This window comes from Pygoscelis adeliae, unplaced genomic scaffold (genome assembly GCF_000699105.1).
Source record: "Pygoscelis adeliae isolate BGI_AS28 unplaced genomic scaffold, ASM69910v1 Scaffold10, whole genome shotgun sequence".
NCBI classification, from domain to species: domain Eukaryota; kingdom Metazoa; phylum Chordata; class Aves; order Sphenisciformes; family Spheniscidae; genus Pygoscelis; species Pygoscelis adeliae.
This window is the reverse complement of record NW_008824053.1, coordinates 5,570,746-5,572,315: the sequence shown is the minus strand read 5'-3', so window position 1 is coordinate 5,572,315 and position 1,570 is coordinate 5,570,746. Positions and strand designations below refer to the sequence as shown.

General features: G+C 34.4%; 1 protein-coding gene across 1 annotated transcript in view; it reads left to right on the top strand.

Annotated features, from left to right (window-relative positions):
* The window catches only part of LRRC8B (leucine rich repeat containing 8 family, member B), a 5,580-nt gene extending 4,294 nt beyond the window's left edge, over positions 1 to 1,286 (top strand). The window contains 1 exon segment of the mRNA XM_009333791.1: positions 1 to 1,286. This exon segment is cut by the window's left edge and continues 12 nt beyond it. Within this exon segment, the coding sequence (XP_009332066.1) occupies positions 1 to 117 (117 nt within the window). The 3' untranslated portion in view covers positions 118 to 1,286.
* The last annotated feature ends 284 nt before the right edge of the window (positions 1,287 to 1,570 follow it).

The window sequence follows — 1,570 nt, the reverse complement described above, 5'->3', positions numbered from 1 at the left end:
GAACTGGAAGAATGTCAGTTCTTAAAGCGGAATAGTCTAATTGTAGAAGAAAGGTTATTAAAAACACTTCCGCCTCGCGTAAGAGAGCGTTTGCAGACATGCTCAGATAAGTGCTAAGTTTAAAATGAAACTCTGCATCGTTGCATTCTATAATCCTTTTGCTTAATATCTCTCTAAAGATCTCTATAGGTGGAGAGAAGTAAAGGAGAGAGAACTGTTTACAAATCAGTCTTAAATGCATTGAACTCAGTTGATTGTATTGGAAAAGAAAAATTCATTTAGATTCGAACAAAAAATGTAGCCTTTAACAGGTAATCATATGTTTGAAAAAATCTGAAATATGAATTGCTGGTTGGGTTCTACTGGTTGAAATAATTCAGTTAAATGTTTATGATAATATTGAAATGGAAGTCGATTGCCTATCTATAGTGAGAGTGTATATACTTTTTTTCCTATGGGAATTTTTTCTGTTGATAGTGATAATCTTAAACAGTTCCATCTCCTGCCGTATGAGGTCTAAGAACTGTCTGGAATTAGTTTCTAAATATAATGAACTCTCTACTAACTTAGAATATGTTAAATTCAGAGTTTAAGCTATTTGAGCAGTTCAATTGCATGGGGTATACTGAAAGTAATTTTTCAACATACCTTAATTTTTAAAGCTTTTGACAAGTACTGAGCATTAATTCTATAATTGTGGAAGATGCCATTTGAATCTTGCTATTAAAACCAGTTGGACAATAATACCTGAAACCAGTTTCAGTATTTTGTCTTAGAAATAGTAAATACAAAATGAATTGTTGCCTAGAAACTGGGAGGAATCGGCAGTATCTGGAGTAACTGTTGTGCGCATGTACTAGACAACAAATCTTACAGTACTGATCTTCATAGATAATGATGGCAAACAGAACACAATATAGTTGCAAAGTTGTTGTCTGTATGTTGTGAGCATCCCAGGTGTTAGTGTAGTGTATGTTGCTGCTTAACATTTTCATAACTTCTCATTACTGACTGCCTCAGTGCTGCTTCTCCACACCCAGTTACTGTGTTTTGGTGGCTGGGGAGAGGATGAAGGAGGTTTGTATTATAGGGACAGAAAGACACAGTTAAAACAAACCAAATAATCACACAGCTTATAAGCACTTGGGAGGGAAAAACAGGAAGCATTATAAGCTTTGCCTCTTCTAGGGATGTAATAATTTCATAAATTATAGTGGTGGAATGAGCTCTTATGCCATCCTTAGTACTTGCAAAACTGGATGGAAATAAAATGGTTCCTGACTTCATTCTTCTGCTGTGCGCTGTTTTATTGTATTTGAAGTCTTAACTCTCATGATGTTTATCATGTTCACTAAAAACATAAGTTATGCCCCTGGGAAAAAAAAGAGCATGCTTTCCAAAAACGTATTTGAAAACTTTTTGTATTATATTAAAGTTTTCAAAACCAATCTAAATTATGGGTGAAATAGGTGAGGTAAACTGTGCTCTTCATGCCTTTGTGTTCATCAAGTGTGCTAACTATGTATTCCAGTTTGTAGTAACAAATCATCACAGATAAACCAGTTTTAGT